Consider the following 22,611-nt stretch of genomic DNA (forward strand, 5'->3'; position numbering starts at 1 on the left):
TTTTAAAAACCAATTATTTCCATGATGTTATACGTTACGAAGTACTCCCTCCATTCCTTAAAACATTATAAATATGATGGAAAACATGGGTATTAAGAAATTGCATGTATGTAAGAAAAAAAAATTGTTGTTGTATACTTATCTTAGGAAATAGGTATGTACAAAAATTTTATGTTTGTTTATTGAAAAAGTAAAAAAAATAACGTGAGGATAGTTGGGTTGGGGGGGGGGGCAACGTCTGTAAGAAAAAACAATTATTATTGTTTTTTTGTCACAAATTTCTGGAAAGAGAAGAAACTTTGTGGCTTAAAATAGAAACAAAAAAGTTTTTAGTAACGTCCCATTAGAAAAAAAGGAAACGTTTTAAGGAACAGATCGAGGAAGTACTACTTGTTAGAAATATATTTATAGGATGAAGAATTAGGGTCGTGATTATCACTGTCCTTAAAGTAATATTAGCCCCACTAGTTCTTGTTATGGGTTACCGACTTACCGGCTAAGAAACTTCCAAGATTTCCTTAAACTGAGATAGATTGTAGCAAAGCAATAATCTCCATATGAACGTAAAAGCAGCTTGTAAGATAGAGAGGGAGAAAAGAAGATGATAATTGATGAGAACAGTTAGAAATATAAATTACAAACTTTTATATAATGCCGTCTTACACAAAAGACCGCATTGGTGTCATAAAAATTAGGCAATAATATCAATAGTTAAGCACTGACACTAATTAGTTAAGCACCGAAACTAATTAGTTAAGCACTGAAAAATGATTAGTTAAGCGTTAAAACTAATTAGTTAAGAAATGAAACCAATTAGTTAAGCAATCAAAGTGATTTTTCCGGTAAGGCGGTCTTACGCAAAAGTTGCAGAATATAAATAGCCAGAGAAACTGACTTGAAACAACGTAACTGTTCAAAACAAAGAGATAAGATTTACCATTTTTCCGTGATTAACCATAAAAATGTAATTAAATATTAACTAATACTTTAAATTAAATCTTGATTTTTAATATATAGTAATATTAATAACCCACCACAAGAACTTTCAAGCCCATATCACAAACTAGTCCAATAAGTAGACCCGTTTCTATACAAATATAAATAACTCCTTCCAACTCCATTCTACCAAGGTGAGATAATTCCCAACAAGTCAACAACAAACACTACTTTAATTTATTTACTGTTTTACATTTTTACCCTTTCCCCACATAAAAGAAACCACTTGCACGTAAAAAAAAAAAAAAAAAACCCACTTGAACACAAATTAATATTTTTTCTCACATGCTATATTGGCATATACGAAGTATGTTGCTTCTTATCGTGATTGTCTAATTATTGCAAATATATTAAATAATATATATTAAATAATATTGTATAAGTAATCCATATGATAATACAAGAAGAAGACTTATCGTTATGAGCATCACTGCATATGTCATGTATATTAACTAGCATTTTGATCCGTGTAATGCACGATAACATTTTATAAGTGTGAATATAATGTACCCTAATACAGGTGTCTGAGACTCATATATATAATATTGTACAGTAGTACAGTTACGAGTATACCCTTAGTATCCTCTATTAATATTACACCCCTTCAATCTGTGCAGGAGGAACCACGTGCAGATTGGATCGTAAAAACTCAGAACGCTGACCCGACAAACCTTTTGCAAAAATATCAGGACATAGCGTACAACTAAATCACCATGAGCAACACGTTCCGGAATGAAATGATAATCTATTTTAATATGTTTGTTGCGATCATGCTGAACTGGATTGACCGCAAGATAGGACGCAAAAACATTATCACAATAGAGCTTTACGGGTGCGCGGATGATGAGACCCAACTCCGCTAACAAGAAACGAATCCAGAGAGTATCCTGTATGCAACAGCGCGGTACTCTGTTTAAGTGGGAGATTTGGAGACAGTGTGTTGCTTCTTCGAGCGCTAGGAAATAAGGTTGCAACCAAGCAAAATTGCATAACCAGTTGTGGATCGACAACTATCAGGACAACCTGCCCAATCCGCATCTGAGTAGGCAATCATCATTAACATGTCTGGGGCGGGGCTAAGTCATATACTGTAGTTTGAAGTACCATGCAAGTACCTATATATACGCTTAACAACCAACAAGTGATATGTGATGGGTGCATGCCTAAATTGGGAAACTAAATGCACATCATATGTAATATCAGGTCTTTTCATAGTCAAGTACTATAAGGCCCCAACCATACTGTGATACTCAGTAGGATCGGATAATAAATCACTGTCTGTAATGGAAAGTGTGGTACGACTAGGAAGAGGGGTACGCACAGGTTCAGCAGTGTGTAGATGGAATTTTTGAAGCAAATCATGAACATATTTTTTCCGACACAAAAATAAACCTTTGGAAGTACGTGTCGCCTACACTGCAAGGAACTAGTGTAAACCACCTACATCTTTCATAGCAAACTCGACATATAAAAGGGATATGAATTTGGTGACAAAGGAGCTGAGTTGCCCGTGATATGATGATTATATCATCAACATAAAGAAGAAGATAAATAGTAAATTAACTTGTCACGACGAAAAATGAACATATAATTATCTGATTGACAACAAAAGAAACTCTTTTGTAACAAGAAACTGCTGAAGCGAAGATACCAAGCTATAAGAGCCTGTTTCAAACCATAGATTGATTTCCTAAGACGACAAATTTGTTTAAAAAATCAGGATGAATGAAACCTGCAGGTTGTTCATGTACACCTCCTCAAAATTACCATGTAAACACGCATTTTTAACATTTAACTGATGAATGACCCAATTTGAGGAAAGGTCTGAAGACAAAACCAACCGAACAGTGGTTGATTTAACAACGGGGCTAAAAGTCTCAGAATAATATATACCTTCTTGCTGGCCAAACCCACGAGCAACCAGACGAGTCTTAGGCCTAATCACATGACCATCTTTGTGAGAGCGTAAATCGACACCAAATTCGCTCAATATCATAGGATAACACCGACATTCCTTCGAACAATGGTGAAAACGGCGGAATTCCAACCTTAGCAATGTTAGATCTGAAGACGAGAGAGAGAGAGAGAGAGAGAGAGAGAGAGAGAGAGAGAGAGAGAGAGAGAGAGAGAGAGGAGGGGGGGGGGAGGATGCTAGGGTTTGAGGGACTGTGAATGGGTGAGCGGAGAAAGTCGATAGCGGAGTGATGAAAAGATAAGTCACAGCGCGTCTGATATGTGTGTTTTATATAGAGTTTTACCCCCCCGTCCCTTAGTACTTTTATGCATCAAATGAGCTCTTAGGAGCCGTATGTGTTATTGAGTGTGCCTTGAGTTTCAGGTTTGATTAGTGAGAAATTGGTCTTTTTAGACCCGTTTCATGATGATTTAAGCCACTACACGAGCCCGAGGAAGTTCAGGACCATTATCGTCGACTTCCGGGAGCCTTAGATGCTTATGGTTGAGCCCCGGGAGTTAGATTTGGTGATATGGGCGAAAGATGATGATGACTGCAAATCGCCCTGTGAGCTGAGGGCGAAACGCGAAGATCGGGCGAAACAAAAGAGATTTGAAGCTTTATGTGCGCGCCCGAACGAGCGCACTTCGCCTGGTTCGGATCGGGCGCCCATCAGAGTGCAGCTATGGACCTTTCGCAAACCGCCCGATCGGGCGGAATTCGGCCCGATCGGGCCGACTATCGAGCACATCGCCCGATCGGGCGACGCCAACCTCCAGCAGCTTTTCGCGTTGTTTATTTCCGTTTTTTTAGTGTTATTTTGGGCAAACTATATATACTTAGCCCTTTTATTTTTAGTGACATCTTTTATTCTAGTTTTCAACACTTAGTTTATTTTAGTTTTCTCTCTAATTTGTTCAGCCACTTAGATTTTAATTCCAATCAAAAATTCAAGCTTTATTATTTCATTGTCCTTTAATTCGGTATTGCTTCTTACTTTAATTTATTTTATTGCTTTAATCATGTTTTCCATTATGTTAATTGCGTTGTTATTTATTATCATGAGTGAGTAGTTTATTTTCTAGGGTTTAGGGGATCCATGAATGCATGATTGGGGTTATATGTGGACTTGATTATTGATTGATTGATTATAATTTCTATAGCTTTTTATTATTGCTCGTCAATTCTGTTCGGCCGGACTATTTTGATTTGAGTTTGATTAACCTTAGATTATGCGCCTAGAGGTATAAATCTGATGTTTTTGGTCTGTGGCTATTAGATAGGAATTATTTCTAGTACATAGCGAGAGCCTGCTAGTTGTTTTATCCTAAGGAATTCATAAGATTCGAGAGATGCATGTTTTCCTAGTTATGATTGTTAATTGATTGTTATTGTCCGTTGTCCAATCCCGGTCTGCATTTATGGTGAACCGCTGCCCTAGATTCCCTTAATATTGTTATATTCCGATTTGATTATTTGCCTTAGCTTAATATACAAACCAATCCAACTCTTTGTTACTAGTAGTCTAGTTTAGTTAATTAATAGTAGAAAGAACACTGTTTCCCTGTGGATACGATCCCTGCTTCCCTTGCTATATTTTTAGTTGGTGAACGTTAGGTTTATCTTTTATAGGAGTGCGATTTAGCCTGTCAGCGTCCACTTCAAGACTAAGTTGCAAGTATACAACTTATTCGCAAGAACCACAGACCCCCCCACGCTGCAGTTATTTTTATGGATTTTTTTTCATTAATTCGCAGCGTTCTGAGCCCGTATAGGTTGCTAAATGATCATTAAACAGTTGACCCGCGTTGACCATAGGCTTTTCGTAGCAATCAGTAATCACGTGAGTTGCAAATGGGTTGCTGCAAATGGCATTTTTTCTACTAGTGAACCAAGTTCTTTGACGCATCAAATGGTATCTAAATCCCAAGTTTTGTTGAAAAGCATTGCAATAATCTCTTCCGCCATGGCTTCACGCCATTTCAGAATTTTATTAGCTTTAGAAAAACATGTGGGTGCTTTTTGTTTTTCAATTGTACTGAGATTTAATATTTATTTTGGTTTATAAATTCCATCTTTAGCACGTGTTCGCATCTCATAAATATTGCTCGTAGAAGGAGCCATGAAAATACCACTCGAGGGAGGTGCTTGGGATGGGGAATCATGGATTTGAGGGGATGACAATAATGGGTCAATAGGGCTGTGAGGCAGATGGGCCTGCAACGGTTAGGCCAAGGGAAGGGAAGTATGGGGAAGAAAGGGGGTTGGGGATGCTGCTATGTTTTCCAGCGGGTGGGCCAAAGGGAAGGGGAGTGTTGGGCTGGAGGTAAGGGATTGCAGGGGGAGAGGGGGCGCTGGGGAGATTTATTGTTGGGCCGCGGGGAGTGGGCCTGGGAGTGGGTGGGTAGGCTTGGGTGAGGAGGGAGACAGACCAGGCCACGATGTGCTTGTGACTGGGCTTGTCTAACCGCATGTATGATGTGGCTGGCCAAGCTCTTCACGGCTAGGAAGATTGGGTAGCGGCCTGGCTGTGGCGTGGCCATTTGTGCCACGGTTAGGTTGTGGGCAAGGTTGATCTAGCTGTGCGACAAGGGGAAGGCTAAACGGAGCCTGGGCTAGGCTATGGGAAAAAGACGATGGTAATAGGGGAGAGAGGGATCTGTTTCACTAGAATTTATCGACGGCGAAGGATATATGAGATGACACTAGAGATCTATACTGAAAAACCGACTCATGGAATTTCACATTTTGACTCACATAAACACGATCCGACTTTGGTTCATAACAACGAGAACCCTTATAACCAGGAGCATAACCAATAAAAAACACATTGGACAGACCGTGTAGTCAATTTATTTGATTGTTTTGCAATAAAATTCGAAAAAGTAAAATTGAATAATCTGGTTGTTTCGAAAATAATTTTTCAAAAAGGAGATGCGCCTTGCAAAACTAGAGTAGGCAAACTATTAATTATATATGTTGTCGTATACGCACCATCGACCCATAATTGACCAGGAAGAAATGACTCAATGAGCATTGTTCGAGCTAGTTCGATTACATGTCGATACTTTCGTTCAGCAACACCATTTTGTTGTTAGGTACTTGGGTGTCTGGGCATGATTTTCGAAAAGAAATTCCGTATTTTCGAAAATGATCAAGTAAAGGAGCATTATCAAATTCCCGACCGGCCTCCATCACTTTGGTAATATTTTATTTTGCAATCAAATAAGTTCTCAACTAAGTTTTGAAAATCCATAAAACGATGATGCAAATCCGACTTTCGTTTTTAGGGATAAATCCAGGTGTATCGGGAGAAATCATCAACAAAGCAAACATAATATTTATAACCAAGGTTTGACAAAATAGGCGGTTGCCACAAATCCGAATGAACTAATTGCAAAGGTTTATCAAACGAGTGTATTACATCCTGGAAAGGAAGCCTATGAGACTTTCCTAAGCAACATAAGACACAGTCAAACTCATTTCTACTGCCACAAACAATTTTCTTATTGCTCTTAAGAGCACCTTATACTCTGTCACCACAATGACCAAGAAGACGATGCCATGTAGGACCCAACGCTGTGACTGACGCAAGTGCAACTGATCTCCTAGGTTGGTTGGTGAGGGTGATGGGATATACATTGCCTTGACTAGAAGATTTGAGAAGCACCTCCCCGACTGGTTGTCCTTTACAAAAACATGAGAACCATTAAAACTCACAGTACAGTTGTTATCGACATTAGATTAGATTTAATATTGGGACAAAGGTAAACATTGTTTTAAACCAAAGGACGACTGTTTGAGTTCAATGTAACCTTGCCATCATGTTTTATTGGGATTTTAGTGCCATTTGCTACTTCAACGTGAATAGGACCAGTATAAATAGACTTTTCAATAACATACCTAGGTCGTTAGTCATGTGAGAAGATGCTCCGAAATCAGGAAACCAAGTAGTTTCATTATCCTCACCCGTGGGAAGACTAGCAAGAGCGACATTCGAATTTCGAGAATAACGAGATGGGCAAGAAATTGCACAATTACCTGGATCGAAACGGATTTTACAGACTATATTTGTGGGACTAGGACCAAACACACCCTCTACATTATAATTCCCTACAAATAAATCGTTAGTGTCGCAGGACGCAAGAGAAACAACAACACTATCAGATGACAAAACAGAATTACATAAAATTACGTTGTACCTCCTGAATTTTGTGTTTGGGCTTGTGTTTGGTTTGCACCCCCACCACGTCCTTTTCCACGACCACCACAACCATTTCCACGACCTTTGCCACCCCCGCGACCCCCATTTTTGTTTCGGGATGCCTCTGAATTTTTCGTGCAGTAGAGGAAGTGGAGTTGTAGTCAGACCTATTTGAGGCAGAATGAGTACTTGCCAACCTTGTTCTCTAGCCCGACGACCTTTAATTAGTTGTTGTTGATTTAACAATGCCCGACGAACGTCAGTAAAGGTAAGGCTATCAGTAAAATGTATAAACTGACTTGTCAAGGCATCATAATCTTGACCGAGACCCATAACAATGTGCAAAATCAAGTCATGAGTAGAAACTGGTGAGTTAATCGCAGCCAGAGAATCAGCTGAATTTTTACTTCACGCAAATATGACTCCATAGACTGAGATTCTTGTTTAGCGACATTCTGTAACAAATGTTTCAACTTCATAGAACAATCCATACTAGCATGCATAAAACGAGATTGAAGTGTCTCCCAAAGCAAATGCGAAAATTTAACCTCATGCACCTCAACAAGCATATCTTGAGACAAAGTTGCAAATAATCAACAACGTATAGTTTGACCAATTCTTAGACAATGATAATAATCAGGATTCATAGATTTCTCGGTTTTGATTATCAATCACAAACATATTGGACATAGTAATAGAACCATAAATGAAGCCTAACAGACCATGAGAAACCAAGAAAGATTCAAACTGCGTACGCCATGGTAAATAATTTTCAACAGTAGTAAGAACAGTAGTAACTATATTTTTAACATTAGATGTCGAAGTTACGTTACCAAATTTCCAGACAACTGTGACAAATTCGAGACATAAGGATAGAATCTGGGGGGAGGGTCGAAACCACTAGGCGGTGAGACAAGAGGGGACAGTCCCTGACTGCCCACAAATGTGGGACCACCAAAATTGCCCTGCGTATGACCCGGGGCGTGAAAATTAACTCGCGCAGGGACTTGGACGTGAGAATTAACTCGCGCGGGACATGGGCGTGAGAATTAACTCGCGTGTGGTTCTGAGCGTGAGAAACCCAGAGGAACCATAGTCTCCTGCACACGGACTGAAATTCATGGAACCCAAAAGTCTTGCGGCTGCATCGACGTGGCTTGTTGGTATGGTGGGGCCGACAAATAGGCGGCGGGGTGGGGTGGTTGTCGGCTGCCACGGGAAGGGGGTGGTGCGTCATTGGAGGTTGGCTGCGAACCAAAGGTTATCGGTGGCTGGAGGTGGCTGATAGGTTGCTGCAAAGGAGAGGAACCTTTCGCAGAGGTGGTTGGGCTCGCCGGAAAATCCACGACTGAAGTTAATGGAATTGTGTTGTCCATAAATGCAAACAGAAGGTACGTAAACCAGAGATTGTGCGGAAGCGATTAAACAAACAAAAAAATCTGATTTTTCAATGGCTTACAATTACGTGATTTTGCAATTGCAATGTTAATTTGAAAAAACAAAAAAAAACAAAAAAAAAAAAAAAACAGATTTTAGGGTTTTTGGATATAAAGGAAAAACCTAGGGCTCTTGATACCATGTGAATATAATGATACGACTTACCCTAATACGGGTGCCTGAGACTCATATATACAATAATATCGTACAATAGTATAATTACGTGTATACCCTTAGTATCCTCTATTATAAAGTGTTAGAATAACTTACATTGCTCGACATACGATTTTTTTTAATTATTATGAAAAATTAAATTATTTATGTAAATTTGTAAATTTTTGTTTATCGTAAGAGATTCACTAAATTAATTTAGATAACATTTAGACGGAACAATCAACGACAGTGATAACATGCAATATTATGTCAATAGCAAAATAAATGATTATTAAAATAATCATAATAAAATTGACAAAAATTGAGACTTGGTTATAGAAAAAGAGAATAAATACGACACATAAATAAAATATGCACACATTATCTCGGAAAAATGTATGATGACACTCCCTCCGTCTCAGAATACTCGTCTTAGTTTGACCGGCACAGAGTTCAAGGAAATTCAATTGACTCATTATTTAATTAAGTGGTAGTTAATAGTAGGGTATTTATTTAAAATATATTTAGTGAGAAATGTGTCAACTTTTTGAGGTGGTACAAAATAAATTTTGAGGGGGATGTGGGGATAGGGGGTTGAATTTTTTAATGTTTTTTAGCAAGTAGGAATATAGGTGAGTCCATGGTTAAGTGAGAGAAATTATATAATATTAGGAAAAATATGCTATTTATATAAACGTGGCGAGTATTAAGGGACAATATTATAAGGAAAACAGGGCGAGTATTAAGGGACTGAGGGGGTATAAGTATTTTTTTAGGTGCAAATGATGATAATGATATGGAGTTGAAGTGATATAATAAAATGGTTGGTAGTTAAATTTATTTTATAAAAATTGTAAGGAATTAAGATGAGAGGTTGATGACTTATTTTGATCGCAATTTGGATTATACACCCGGGTGCACAGTGGTCATCGTGCACTCTATTGAAAATTTATTGAAAATCTAATGAACATGGAGAATGATTTCAATGTACATGTAATAGTGAAATATTTAAACTATATGTTCTATGGATTTGAATTATATGTTCATTAGTTATATGTTCTTTGGGTATGAATAATATGTTATTTGTATTTGAACTATATGTTCATTTAATTAAAAACAGGGTGCATAGTGAGCATTGTGCACCCGCGTGCATAAACCATATTTTGTATTTTGATGAGATATTTAGTTTTTTCATACTTGTTTTAGTTAAGAATTTAAAAAGACTATTAACTTAAACTCCGTACGAAGTAAGTACTAATGTTTATTGTTTACTAGATTAGATCCCGTGCACGCACGGATTTTGATAATTTTTTTCACAAATTATTTAACGGATTATCTCCAAAACTACTCCATAGTTATAACATTTTTAACATACTCGTTTAAATTTATTCATTTAATGTGCATATTTAAAATGCTAATATGGTAATTTGACCAAAATATTGAGTGATATATTTCCCATTATTAATATAGCGATTTGACTAAAATATTACCAATTTAGAATAATTATTATTACGTCGTATCTATTATTGCCATAGTTTATAAACTAAATTTTGTTTCCATACATAAATAGTTTATAAAAAAAAAGAAAATAAAATAAAACAGATACATTTTTTTGGGAAACTGGTTTTTGGCGGGAAAAAATCGCACCGGGAATTGACACGTGTCATTCCCGGTGTCTCTTTTAGTAATAGTAATAGATTGTTATTGTTATGAAATAGTAGTCGGTTAGTATAATTTAAGTTAGCTCATTAAGTTATGATTATTTATTTATATGTTTTTGTTATTTGTGTCTTTTGAGTTGTTTTATTTTTTATTTTTCATACGAGTGTCTTTTGAGTTTTCTCTATTTTAATGATTAAAAATGGAAAAAAAAAAGTAGATTGATAAGGTGATGACACATGTCATATTGTCAATTATGATTACAGTTTCTAAATATTAGGTATAGAATTTTGGTAGTATAGCTCTGGGGGTAAAAATACTTTTTTTAATTTTTTTTATCATTGTTTGTAAATGGAGGAAAGGATCTTTGTGAAAATATTGAAGTGTCAAGATTACTCTTATATATGGAAATATAATTTGCAGATTTCTAGTATATATGACAATTCTTATTTAAAAATGGTGTACAATGAATACTATAAAAATAAGTAAAAGTTAACTCAAAATGCTTAAAAGTTAAGCGATACTCCGTATGATGTAAAATTATTTTTTTGGGATAAAATATTGTGAGTATGTCGCCAATGAGACAAGCGAGCATATGCATAATACCGCCAATGTCATCATTAAAAAAGATACTTCTTTTGTTCTTTATTAGATGATAATATTTTTTGTCACGTTTGCCAATGCAATATTTCAACAACTAATATCTTTAATTATCAATTGGTAATTTTTTAAAAAACTTGACATTATAAAACTATAAGATGAGACGATTTTAACAAGACTGCACGAAATTATATATTTTTTTAAGTATAAATCACAATTGATAGTCAAAGTATATTACACGAATAGTGCCAAAATTACAATTATATCATGTAAAAAGAGTGGAGGAAGTATCTATTACTTACCTAGTATATAAAATTTGGTGACGCAACAAAATATTCGATGTGTAGCGATGTACGTGTATCAAATGATATGCTGACACAACAAAATATTTGACGTGCCGCTCAGTACGTGAATCAAATGTAAGAAACATATATAAATGAAGTACGTCTTAGGCTATGTTCTTCTGAGTTTTCTTTGGATGAACTGAATGGAGTTGAGCTGAACAGAACAGAATAGAATATAATATAGCTGAATTGAACTAAATGGATTAAGTTGATCATATATATTTAATTAGATGAAATCCTGTACGTGCTTGTACGAATATTCTTAAATTATTTGACAGTATTTGACTGAAATATTTCTCTACTTGAAAATATATTGCATAATTGATATGAACATACTAATTTAATCATTTAATACAATTTTCATCCTACTAAGTATTAAATATTTGATAAGCTGATTTGACCAAATATTCGATATATAAACTAATATATTTGATCAAAATATTAAGTAAATATATTTTCCATTGTTAAAATACCAATTTGACTAAAACATTACCAAAAATCATATCTAGCAAATATTACGTGACATATAATTATTTTCATAATCTATATCAATTCAAATATTGATTTTTTCATATATACACAGTTAATAAAAAAGATAGAAAAATAATAAAATAAAGAAGATAAATTTTTAGGAAATAATTTTTTAACGGAAAAAAATTTACACCAGAAATTGACGTATGGAATTTCTTGTCGATTTTAATATAATGCAATAGATACTGTTTTTTGAAATTACTAGTGTAGGAGCTGGCATTATACATGCATAGTTAATTAGTTATTATTAACATTGGTAACATATATTGGCACTTTGAAAGCCTACTTTGCATATGCCAAACATTGCAATCACTAGGTAATATTGCTTTTTTTCATTAAAAATAAATTAGGCCCATATATAAAACAAAATTATAAAAAATAAAAATAAACAATTGCAATTGGTAAAGAAACAGGCAAACAATTGCAATATAAACAGACACGTGTGCGTAATGTCCCCACAAACATGCACGACTTTACGATCAGTAATCCCACTCGAGTCAAGTGGATGAACATCTCCGTTAACCCAAGTCAAATGCGAAGGTTGTGTATATATAAAAGTTTTCAAATAACACCAATCAATAAACTAAATTAACCTAAAAAGAATGGAGTTTTCTTGGCTATACATAACGCTCTCCATATTTTCCTTTCTAATGTTAATGAAACTTTGGAAGAAACAAACACCAAAAAATTTACCACCAGGACCACCAAAATTACCCTTAATCGGCAACCTCCACCACCTAACAAAGGGTAACACCTTCCCACACCGCCGCCTCGCCGAGCTAGCGGTGGTGCACGGGCCTATGATGCATCTCAAACTAGGGGAAGTTTCAACCGTTATTATATCATCTGCTGAGATGGCTAAAGAGGTGATGAAAACTCATGATGCTGTGTTTTGTAGTAGGCCATCTCTTATGCTTGGGAGAGAGCTTTTTTATGGTTCATCGGATATTGGGTTGGCACCGTATGGTGAGTATTGGCGTCAAGTTAGGAAGATATCGGTGCTTGAATTGTTTACGGCTAAGAGGGTTCAATCGTTTCGGCCTATTAGAGAGGAGGAGGTTGCGGACCTCATTGAGTCGTTAAGGTCACAGGCAGGGTCTGTGGTTAACCTTAGCAACAAACTATTTGGTCTTACTTTTAACATTACGGCTAGGTAATTAACTTGACTTGACTAACTTTTGTTTTTCAAACTTTTCTATTGATTGCTATTAGACCTGATTAAACGGCGGACCGGGCAGGGTTCGGGCGGGCTTGGGCATAAAAAATCAGCCCACTATATCGGGCTGGGTCGGGCCAAGATTCGGCCAAATTTTTTTGCCCAAGGCCGCTATTTTTGGGCCTAAAATATCGGCCTTTCGGGCCGGAGCAAATTCATAACTAAAAAAATGTATTTTTGTGTTTCTCAAACCCATCCAAAAAAATTCAGGCCGGCCCGGGCCGGAAAATTCTGCCCAAACCCACAACAAATCCGGACGGGCTGGGCTCGTCTTGATCAGGTCTAATTGCTCTATATATTCGCCTTTGGCTGCTTCATGTCAATGTACATTTGTTAATGAGTTTAGTCGGTAAAGCTAAACATAATTAGTGGAGTTTTAGAGGTAATATTCAAGATCACTTTTTATTTCAAGTATAATATAAATCACCCCTTCGGGATACCTCACAAAAATATATTACTATTTTTTGTTCTCAAGTACGTGTCATTCCTTAGTTGTAGGAAATAAGGTGGTCAGGATCGAGATCCTACTTTGGATCGACAAAGAGAGGTAGAATTGAATTGGTAGGATAGATTGTAAAATCCTACTAAATAGGAAAGATAATATTCATATTATTAAAATTTAATGTAAAATCAGGTATTCACGTAGTTATTGCTTAAAGATTATTTTTTATTAACATAAGATTAATATTTGTGTAGGTTCAAGTGTAATTGATAAGATGTACACAAGGTTGTTGAAATTAAAAATTTAATTATATCAACTTCAAGTCTTAATTTATGAAATTATATTAATTTCTTTACTTTTTAGTAAAAATAATACTTTTTCTTTTATAGTAAATTAATTCACTTATAGAAAAGTATGGTATTTCTCATGACATGTGATTATGAAATATTTAATAAATATAAAAATGCATGATTTATTATCTTGAAATATTGAATTCTGGATCGAATCGTATTAAGATCCCACCATTCAAAAAATTTACCGAGGCAGTAAGATCCTAAACACATTAAGATCCTACCTAAAATCCAGATTGGTGGCGTAATTTTGGATCGTAGAGTCGTAGGATCGTAAGATCCGAAATCGGAAGTTTAACAATATTTATGTACGTTGATAATAGTAACAGTTGCGGAGACAGGTGATTTCAAGGGTGGGTGGCCGCCATCCAATTTAATCATTTTTTTTTATAAAATATTTGACTGAAATATTTCTCCACCTAAAGCTACTACATAATTAATAAATCTTGAACATACTCATTTAATTATCTAATATGTAATTTCGTCCTATATTTAATATATTAATTGACCAAAATATTCGATACACTTAATATATTAATTTAACCAGTATATTGATTAAAAATAGTTTCCCATAATTAATACTCCTTCCGTCCCGGAATACTCGACCCAGTTTGACCGGCACAGAGTTTAAGGGACTTGAATTGACTTATTTAATTTAATAGGTAGTAGTTGATAGTGGGGTATTATTTTAATGTAGTTAGTGGGAGGTGGGTTAAGAGGTGGGGTTGGGGGAGAGTAGGGGTTGAATTTTTAATTATTTTTTGTATGGAGTAAGGGGTAGGTGGGTTAATAGGGGTGGAGTGAGAAATAATATAATATTATTATAATATTTTCATGTTTAGAAACAGGTCAAGTATTAAGGGACGACCCGATAAGGAAAACAGGTCAAGTATTCCGGGACAGAGGGAGTATAACGACTTGACTTATAAAATGTTACAAAAAAAATTTAGGAAATTATTATTATGTGTATCTTTTATGCCATAATTTATAAACCAATTTTTTTTCCCGATACATATTAACATTTATTGAAAAAGAAAGAAATTTTTTTTTAAAGAAGTAGAGATATGCTTTTAGGAAAAGGGTGTCTGGCAATAAAAAAAATTGGTAACTTTTGTGTAAGACCACCTTATCGAAAATACCGCTTTGATTGTTTAACTAATTTGTTCATTTGCTTAACTAATTAGTTTTATTGCTTAACTAAATGATTTTATTGATTAACTTATATGACACCAAGACGGTATTTTGTATAAGACTGTCTTATATAAAAGTTTATAATAAAAATTACACCACTCATTTTCTGGTGTCTATTTTAGTAGAAAGCTACAGGTAATTACATATTTATAGTTATATTACACAAGACCAAACAAGAATTGGCTCACTTGGACTGAAGGTTTGACGTTCAAACCTTACAGAATGAGGGTGCTTGAGATGCATATCCCCTTATCTCTCCCTACCATTAATAAATGTATGGCCCGGAAATATTGGACTGAAAATCTATGATGGTTGAGTTCTAATCAAGTTCCTTCTTACGTTAAACGTAATTTAAACTTGGTTACAAGTTTTAAAGCCAAATTATCGAATTTCTTAATGTGTATTTCATATAAAAGTAGTTCAAAATCTTGATAAGTGTGTGATACCTCAGGGCAACCTTCAATAAGAAAGGCAAAGACCAAGAAGAATTTCGTGCTCTTACCGAAGATATTTTCAAACTTTCCTCTGGCTTCTCCGTTGTAGACGTATTTCCGTCGATCGAGTTCCTTTATTCAATCTTTGGGATGAAGAGGAAATTCAAGGAGCTTGTTCGCCAATCGAATCGAATACTTGATCCTATAATTGAAGAACACAAGTCTAAGAAAATAGATCAGTGTATAGGCGAAGAGGAAGACTTGGTCGATGTTCTATTGAAGTTTCACAAGGATAATGTCAAAACCCCTCAACAATTCTCCTTGACTGCAGATAACATTAAGACAATTATATTGGTAAGTTGTTCATACTCCATTCTATAAATTGTCCATTTAACTTGTGGATGTCAATTTAAGTCGTACAAAAAAAAACTGCAAGGATTTTGGTAGGCCCTGTTCTTTTTGGCTTAATTTCAGTTTCATAGCTTATTTTTCAGTTCAGTTCAATTCAGTTCATGAGCATGCAGTTCATTTCAGTTCATCTTTCATATGTTTATAGGAGCTATTTAGCGCTGGAACCGAAACCACTTCAACAGCACTAGAATGGGCAATATCTGAATTGCTAAAAAACCCAAAAGAAATGAAGAAGGCACAAGCTGAGGTGCGACGAGTATATGAAGGGGAGACTGCAGTTGATGAGAAAAAGCTACACGAACTCACTTACTTGAAGCTAGTTATTAAAGAAACCCTACGCCTTCATCCTCCGGCTCCTCTCTTGGTTCCAAGAGAATCAATGGATAAATGCCAAATCAATTCATATGACATACCTTCCAAAACTAGAGTCCTTATCAATGCATGGGCTATAGGAAGGGATCCTGAATTTTGGCCGGAGCCTGAAAGATTTAATCCCGAAAGGTTTGACAATAATAGTTCAGTAGATTACAAAGGAACTAATTTTGAGCTAATTCCATTCGGTGCAGGAAGAAGAATGTGCCCCGGCGTGGCACTTGGTATGGCGAATGTTGAGCTCCCATTAGCCATGTTACTCTACCATTTTGATTGGAAATTACCTAGCGGTCTTAGTCCTGAATATCTAGACATGAATGAAGCTTTTGGATTAACAGTGAGGAGGAAAAATGATTTGCAAGTAATTCCTATCCCTTACCCTTACTGATCACATGTTTATTGAGATCGGATAATTAGTGTCAACAAGTTTTAAATTTTTCATAAACGAGTTTGAAAATGAATAAACGATTATTCATCCATGTTGGAGTATAGTTTGTAAAAGAAGGAAATAGTATCTTTCATGGTTAATCGGGTGATTTATGAACCATGTATGCGGCCATGCAGGTGCGCCCGATTTATGTACACCTATAAGGATTTCAATGTACACGTATAAGTGGAACATTATACTATATGTACTTTGGAATTTGAACTATATGTTCATTTATTATATGTTTTTTGGGTATGAACGACGTGTCCTTTGAATTTTAACTATATGTTGATTTAAATACAGGATGCACAATGCTTACTGTGCACCCGGGTACATAAATCGCATTTTAGTCAAACAACTTCAATTACAGCTGCAAAACCAGTTCCGATGGAGAAGAGACTCCGTTACAGGACTTTCTTTAACTGAGAGTATATCGAGTTGTTCGCTCTCTACCATATGCAATTCACTGTCTAAAGCTTTACATCAATACAATAGTACAATACAAACACCATCAAGTGAAATGCAAAATTGTTATGCAGAACCAAATTTACTGATCAGTAATGCCTGCTTTACAAAACAATTAACCAAATATTGCAACACTGACCTCCTGAATTTTCTTTTTCATTAATTTGCTCAACATGCTACAGATTATAAAAAAAACCTAGCTTAGGGAAAATGTTGATTACAATATAAGACAATCACTAACAAGGTAGGATAACAAAACAAGAAAATTCGGCCTTGTTCGTGCTTTACAAACACGTCCATCCTATTATTCCTTTCTAAGGTCTATCCCTGCCTTCTTCGCAACAGCATCCAACCCGTTCTTCTCTATGGTCTTCAAAGCCTTGGTTGATAACCTGAGTTTCACAAACCTTTTACCAGCTTCCCACCACACTCTCTTGTATTGCAGGTTCACAAACTGCAATCTTTTTGTTTTGTGGTTTGAGTGGGAAACCCTGTTAGCCTTGTTCGACTTCTTCCCAGTGAACGGACATATTCTGCCTGATAATTACTCAACTCGTTAAATTAATAACCTCAATCACAATAAGTATCACAGACAGTAGTGGGTTAGACACCAATATCAGATCAAATTGAAATCGTTGCCAGGGAATTAGAAGACAATCAACAATTATTCAGATTCATACACAGTGGCATAATATCACTACTTCTGCCAGATCTGCTTACGGCTCCTTTTGATAGGGATGATGAATCATGCTAATAAAAACAAACATGTACTCTGTAATTCTTTAAGATTAACTCCATCTTAATTCTCGATAGTATGTATACATATTACATAGTACGTAGTAATACAATTTCATCTCCAAAGTCCAACCATGTGTTATTTTTCATAAATTTCCTTTACCAGTATTACCACTCCATATCATAAAAGTAGTACTCCGTAATGAAAATTTATGAAGAAAAAAAGATATTTGAAGAAGGACAAGTATTATCATGGACTTTGGCATATGACTTTCCTTCCAAATTAACATCTAATTCATTACCATCACCTTCATTTATTCCCACATACCAAATGTGCCCTATGCAAACAGATTTCATACATTTCAAAACATCCTTTTCTACTTCAAACAAGCTTTTTATCATACAAGTATAAAACGAAAATTGAACTTGAAAACCTTAGTTTCAAAGGCTACACAAATCAAATTCTAAAAGAAAAAGTTCCAATAGAAATTTAAAACTAGTCCCCAATATCAAAATTCTGCAACCTGAAATGCCATCAGCAAAGATGACAATAACAATTAACATGTAACATCTCGAGCAACAGAAGGGGACATGGGAATAGAATTTTCATTTCTCTCAGGTCTTTATGGGGGCAAATCCACTAGAACCTAAATTAACAGCTACTCAATCTTCTCAAGGCTCCTAGAGCAACTCAAACCCAATTAACATCATCCATCATAACAAAAATCTCATAGCAACATGTGACAGGTTCATCCAACAACATGGCCCAAATTTGCAAGATAACTAAACTTTTTCCTTTGCTAACCCCAACCCTCACCTCAAACAAATAACACCGACATGGAGAAACGGTGTCACTACAAAACTATGCATTATTAGAGACGGATACTATAAACATCTCAAACTTGAGATGGTTACTAACATTTTGTCTCTAAATAATAACTGAGATGGAATTGTATATGGAGTTCCAAAATTCCGTGTCAAATTTGTAATAGATTTGCCAAAAATCCGTCCTAAAAAATGTTGAGACCACCTCTACAGGGAGGTCGTAATTAGAGAAGAATCCCTCATCTCTATAAAGTGATTATCTTGTAGTGTGTTACCTACACATACTTTGTGTATTAAAGGTTTACCAGAAAACACAACCTGGTGGTGAAGCTAAAGTAAGGGTATAGCATGAATCCATGATCAAAAACATGTTCAACCAAACAGCATTTGGCGAAAATCAAGAGCATCCCTAGTTAATTCACCGCTCATAAAGTTCCTCAACATACAAGAATTATGCTCTCCAATTCTACCCCAATAATAATTCAGATAATGCCCTTAATTTTAGCTCAAATTCTCAGCTCGAATATTAGCAATTAAGCCAATTGCAAAATTTAATCACAGACCGAAAAATCACAAAAGATGCAAACAATTTGAACACAATACTGTATTAACCAGAGAACTAATGAAAAAATTGGGGGGCGAGCAACAAAACTCAGAAAAATTGCAAACCTACAAAAGTTAAACCACAGCAATTCCAACAAACAGAGGATTGAATACAAAATTGAGAAAAGGGTACTTACGAGCAACAGGCTGAAGCGAAGGTTTGAGAGGCGCGGAAATGGGTTTGCTAATGATGGGGAAGAGTGGAGAAGGCGAAATTTGAATGCCACTGAGTTGGGAAGTGAGAAACCCTAGCTCTGAAACTGTTGCTTTGGGTTTCAATGAGCATGAGAATTGGGGTTTGCGGAAGCACACATTGCTTGGGTTGCTTATCAACATTCCTGAAGCTGCCATTGCTGTTTTTCTCTCTCCTCTTCTCCTTGTGTCTTGTTATCTGCTTTTTTGAAGATTGAAATAGGTGGATGATAATATGATATGCTTCCCCATTTTCTTCAATCAAAACAATAAATTTATTATTACAAAAAAATAAAAATAAAAATAAAAACATTTGTACTCCCTTCGTTTTATTCCCTCCGTCCCATAATATAGTGCCCGTTTGACCAAAATCACGGTTATTAAGGTAAAGGATAACATTGATAATAAAAATAATAATGATTTGTACTTTCAAGATAAAGTACATGTTAGTTGGCAAAAATGGAGAGATAAATTATAGATTAAAGGTGTGTACATAATAAATAGGCCTAAAAAGGACAAAAATCAAGCACATGGGTTGAATAAAAGTCAAAAAGTACAATTTTCAAAGTAAAAATTAATGGTTTAAAATAGAAATAGGCACATCATTTAGGGACACCATTTTAGGAAAACAAGCACTATATTATGGGACGGAGGGAGTATAATACTACTAGTTTAGGGCCCGTGCAACGCACGGCTACTACTAAAACAATTATTTTAATAGTAACTAAAATACTTGTGATATTAGGAAAACATGAAAGTAAAAAGGATATATGAAAAAGTATAAATTCAAAGTTGTGTAAAAAAATATTCAGATGAACTAAATTTGCATATTACTATGCAAAGTTAAAAATTATAGTCGTTTACTGATCCGAGCATAACCGAGTTAGTCAAATACAACATATTTTGAATTGAGTAAAATCTTGATAAATCTAATATACATATATAAAGGAGGCATCTTTGCTGAAAGATTAGAGCGCCACCTAGGATTACTAATGGTTTCGGCCAATGAAAAATAAGATTTCTAATTTCTTTTTGAATTAAAAAAATCAAGTGCCACATAGATAATTAATTAGGTTCCATGTAGATATTTTAATTAATTAATTATTAATATATACAACTCCAGCGAAAATCAAACACTCTTATGATTAAAAAATAATCAATTGCCACGTGGATAATTAATCAGATGTCACGCAGATATTTTAATTAATTAATTAATTACTAATATATACAACTCCATCTAAACTCAAACACTCTAATAATTAAAAAATAAATCTAAAATAAAATTCATCCAAAATCAAACAATAATCTAAAATAAAATAAATAAAATTCAATTTAAAATCAAACATTAATCCAATATTAGAGCGCCACGTAGAAAAATCTAATGGTTTCGGCCAATGAAAAATAATATTTCAAAATTAATTTTGAATTAAAAAAGTCGAGTGCCACGTAAAGAAATGATTAAGTGTCACGTAGATATTTTTTATTAATTAATTATTAATATTACGCATATACAATTTCATCCAAAAACAAACACTCTCATAATAAAAAAAATCATAAATAAAATTCAATGCAAAATCAAAAACTAATATAATTTAATATATAAAAGTGGTATATACATAGGATTTTTATTTAAACGTAACAATTTAATAGAATCCGTGCATCGCACGGGCAAAAATCTAGTAAACTTATATGTTAGTCTACTTACCATGTATTATTATTTTAATTAACATTCTTATTTACCAGATACCATGTACTACTCCCTCCGTTTCTTTTTGATGTTCCTGTTTCTATTTACGTCGTTTCTTTTTGATGTTCCTGTTTCTATTTTTGGACATAAAATTTGACCAAAATACCCTTATATTTCCACATAATTACACCAAATACCTTAGAATCTTTTCAAATTCAACCCTCAAAATCATCACCATACCTTATTTAATTATTTATCTTTCCGAAAAAACCCACCCACCCCTCCCTTTTTAAACGTCGTTGTCTCTCTCTCTCTCCCCTCATTCAACCTCCTCATCTCTCATTTTCCGTCTCTCTCTCTTAAGAAACCTCCTCTGTTCTCTCTCTCTCTCCTCTGTTCTTCAGAAAACCCTAATAATCTCCGCCTCTGTTCTCTCATTTTCTCCTCCTCTCTCTCGGATCTGAAGAGCTTCCGAGTGAAAATCTTCAAAAACTTTGATCCAAATATTGATCCGATCAGATCCCCTATAAATTTGTCCCCTATAATCGTCCCTTTTTGTCGTTGCGAGTTGATTTGTTCCAAAAAATTTTGCGGGTTTTCGTCGGAGATTTCTAGGGTTTTTTATTGTTCCGATCTGTATGGGGTCTTCGACTTCAAAAAGTTTGGCCTCTTATTTGTTGGGTACTTCTGGCCAACAAATCTCAGATCCAAATTGTGACTGGGGTCCCAACTGTAAGTGCCCCAACGGCGAGCACTCATATTCGGCGGAGTTTTTGCATAATAGAATGATGGCCCAGAAGGAGAATACGAGCACTCGTAACTATCTAAAGGCGTGGTTCGAGAAGTGGGAGGTAGAGCCTGGTGAAGAGGTCAATCGAAATACGACGATCGGTTGCCCACGGCCGCAGATCTGCGCTTTTTTGGAGAAGATGACAAAGATGAGGTATAAATTCTTGTGTTTGTTTGTATTTATGGTTAAGATCTGAAAAATTAGGGTTTTTGTTGAGTTGCATGTCAAAAAATGGGGGTTCTGAATTTGCCTGATTTATTTGGGGAATTTTTGAATTTATCTCGTATTTTGATGTTATATTGGGTTTCAGTTTAATGTGTTGATGAAAATGATTTGAATTCATTTGCATGTGGGTTTTTTTTGGAGTTGCATGTCATAAAAAGTGGATCTGAATTTGCCTGAATTATTTGGGGATTTTTTGAATTTATCTCGTTTTTTGATGTTGTAATGGGTTTGAGTTGAATGTGTTGATGAAAATGATTTTTATTCATTTGCATGTGGGTTTTTGTTGAGTTGCATGTCATAAAAAAGTGGATCTGAATTTGCCTGATTTATTTGGGAATTTTTTGAATTTATCTCGTATTTTGATGTTA

At 35.1% G+C, this 22,611-nt stretch overlaps 2 protein-coding genes across 2 annotated transcripts; one reads left to right on the forward strand and one right to left on the reverse strand.

Annotated features, from left to right (window-relative positions):
• The first annotated feature begins 12,360 nt into the window (after positions 1 to 12,360).
• LOC110788874 (desmethyl-deoxy-podophyllotoxin synthase) lies at positions 12,361 to 16,976 on the forward strand. The gene is made up of 3 exons (XM_056838678.1): positions 12,361 to 13,031; positions 15,529 to 15,865; positions 16,068 to 16,976. The coding sequence occupies exons 1-3, from the start codon at positions 12,481 to 12,483 to the stop codon at positions 16,680 to 16,682; spliced, it is 1,503 nt and encodes a 500-aa protein (XP_056694656.1). The 5' UTR covers positions 12,361 to 12,480; the 3' UTR covers positions 16,683 to 16,976.
• A 350-nt stretch (positions 16,977 to 17,326) lies between these two features.
• LOC110788892 (50S ribosomal protein L28, chloroplastic-like) lies at positions 17,327 to 19,780 on the reverse strand. The gene is made up of 2 exons (XM_021993522.2): positions 19,487 to 19,780; positions 17,327 to 17,723 (listed from the first exon to the last, which is right to left on the reverse strand). Exons 1-2 carry the CDS (start codon positions 19,698 to 19,700, stop codon positions 17,491 to 17,493), a joined length of 447 nt encoding a protein of 148 aa, XP_021849214.1. The 5' UTR covers positions 19,701 to 19,780; the 3' UTR covers positions 17,327 to 17,490.
• Positions 19,781 to 22,611: the final 2,831 nt, after the last annotated feature.

This window comes from Spinacia oleracea, chromosome 3 (genome assembly GCF_020520425.1).
Source record: "Spinacia oleracea cultivar Varoflay chromosome 3, BTI_SOV_V1, whole genome shotgun sequence".
In the NCBI taxonomy this organism is placed as follows: domain Eukaryota; kingdom Viridiplantae; phylum Streptophyta; class Magnoliopsida; order Caryophyllales; family Amaranthaceae; genus Spinacia; species Spinacia oleracea.

Bases quoted from the DNA above. Each gene is read 5' to 3' on its own strand.
- LOC110788874 (XM_056838678.1), top strand. From the start codon at position 12,481: ATGGAGTTTTCTTGGCTATACATAACGCTCTCCATATTTTCCTTTCTA. The intron at 13,032-15,528 runs GTAATTAACTTG...GTGATACCTCAG, and splicing joins ACTTTTAACATTACGGCTAG to GGCAACCTTCAATAAGAAAG. The intron at 15,866-16,067 runs GTAAGTTGTTCA...ATATGTTTATAG, and splicing joins ACATTAAGACAATTATATTG to GAGCTATTTAGCGCTGGAAC.
- LOC110788892 (XM_021993522.2), bottom strand. From the start codon at position 19,700: ATGGCAGCTTCAGGAATGTTGATAAGCAACCCAAGCAATGTGTGCTTC. The intron at 17,724-19,486 runs GTAAGTACCCTT...AGTAATTATCAG, and splicing joins TTCGCTTCAGCCTGTTGCTC to GCAGAATATGTCCGTTCACT.